Genomic DNA, 2,056 nt, shown 5'->3' on the forward strand with positions numbered 1-2,056 from the left:
TCACTTGAACCCAGGAGGTGGACGTTGCAGTGAGCCGAGATTGTGCCATTGGATTCCAGTCTGGACACACAGCGAGATTTCATCTCAAAAAGAAAGAAAAAAAGTATCTTCCCTTTTCTGCTGGTGTTCCAGGTAGGTGAGGCTATGTGATAAGTAGAACCTGGATGTTTAATTACAAATTAAAGTAGCAGAAAAAAATTCCAATTTTTAAATCTATAGTGCAAAATACCAAATGACATTATAGGCCATTTTAAAATTCTTTCCATAACCTCCTAAACAGATTTGTTAAAATAAAAAACTAATTCAAAAGACTAGAAAGCTACCAAAATAGAGGAATACACAATTTTATTTCAAGTACAATTAATACTTTTCACTTAATTTTTTTTTTTAGAGATGTGGTCTCAGGTGTGAGCCACTGCACCCGGCTAAATAATTACTTTTAAAAATACCAAGTAAAAAAAAGTTTAGCTGGAATACAACAGGAAAGAAGGTAACAGATACACATATACATTGTCTTTTCTGCAGAAAAGAAAACTGAAAGTTTATAGCAGGCTGGGTGCAGTGGCTATTACCAAGACCCTGTCTTTCAAGACAAACAAACAAACAAAAAACTCAAAAGTTTACAGAAAGGAGAGAACATGGGACAAAAGGATTTCTCTTTAACATTGCCTTTCCCGTTAAAAAATTTAGGCCGGGTGCGGTGGCTCATGCCTGTAATCCCAGCACTTTGGGAGGCCAAGACAGGTGGATCACCTGAAGTCGGGAGTTTGAGACCAGACTGACCAACATGGAGAAACCCCATCTCTACTAAAAATACAAAATTAGCCAGGTATGGCGGCACATGCCTGTAATCCGAGCTACTTGGGAGGCTGAGACAGAAGAATTGCTTGAACCCGGGAGGTGGAGGTTGTAGTGAGCCACGATCATGCCATTGCACTCCAGCCTGGGCAACAAGAGCAAAACTCCGTCTCAAAAAAAAAAAAGTATTTTTCCTCCCCAGGAGACAGACTCCAGGGAAATAGGGTAACTGTTCCCTAAATGTCTTTTTATACATATTATGAATCAGGGTTAACACCAATTGGATGAATGAGTTCAATGTGTGTGTTTTTTTAATACATTAAGGTCTCATAAATAAGAATTGCCTAAATACAAGAAAAACTTGAACCATGACCTTTAAAAATAAAGTTAAAAATACTTTCACTGTATCAAATGCCTATTATTTTTAAACCTGTTTCCCAATTTAATTGTAAGAGCTGAATTTATTGCCAACCAATTGACACCACATATAAATATATTTCTGATGCCTCAATGCACCTGAAAGAGCCCACATTTTTACAGTTCCCATCTGATCTACAAATAACTAGTTCTATTCTCATCTTCCATTATTTAGTAAAACAAATTAAATTCAGCTGTCAAAACAAGTTCATTACAAATTCACTAAAATCCAAATCCCTATTAATTTAGAATATAGTAAACTAAGACTATATTTAGACTACAGTAAACTAAGAATTTATACTATATTTAGACTATGGTAAATTAAGAATTCCTTCCAAGCAATTGCTTTAAGTAACATCTTAAAAAAAAAAAAAAAGAATAAAGTTAACTAAGTAAAATACCCTTACATCCATAATCATTTTGCAGTTTTTACAAGGTCCAATCTGGCTAAAGAGTTGCAGAATTAGAGCTTCTGTCACATCTCTGGAAAGGTTACCGACGTATCTGAAACACAAAGAAAAACAATTGACCTTTTTTTTTTTTTGAGATGGAGTTTCGCTCTTGTTGCCCAGGACAGAGTGCAGCGGTGCGATCTCGGCTCACCGCAACCTCCACCTCCAGGGTTCAAGTGATTCTCCTGCCCCAGCCTCCCCGAGTAGCTGGGATTACAGGCATGCGCGACCACACTCAGCTAATTTTATATTTTTAGTAGAGACAGGGTTTCTCCATGTTGGTCAGGCTGGTCTGCAACTCCTGACCTCAGGTGATCCACCCACTTCAGCCTCCCAAAGTGCTGGGATTACAGGTGTGAGCCACTGCACTTGGCCTTTTTTTTTTTTTT

At 37.5% G+C, this 2,056-nt stretch overlaps 1 protein-coding gene across 3 annotated transcripts in view; it reads right to left on the reverse strand.

Annotated features, from left to right (window-relative positions):
- The window catches only part of TIA1 (TIA1 cytotoxic granule-associated RNA binding protein), a 44,244-nt gene that overhangs the window by 23,442 nt on the left and 18,746 nt on the right, over positions 1-2,056 (reverse strand). For 2 of the 3 annotated variants that reach the window (XM_011985028.1, XM_011985027.1), the window contains exon 2: positions 1,623-1,719. In XM_011985028.1, coding sequence (XP_011840418.1) covers positions 1,623-1,719 — 97 coding nt within the window. Of the gene's footprint in view, positions 1-1,616; positions 1,720-2,056 lie in introns of those variants that run through there. The other variant, XM_011985029.1, reaches the window with a different exon arrangement.

The sequence above is a fragment of the Mandrillus leucophaeus genome, unplaced genomic scaffold (genome assembly GCF_000951045.1).
Source record: "Mandrillus leucophaeus isolate KB7577 unplaced genomic scaffold, Mleu.le_1.0 Scaffold279, whole genome shotgun sequence".
Classification (NCBI taxonomy): domain Eukaryota; kingdom Metazoa; phylum Chordata; class Mammalia; order Primates; family Cercopithecidae; genus Mandrillus; species Mandrillus leucophaeus.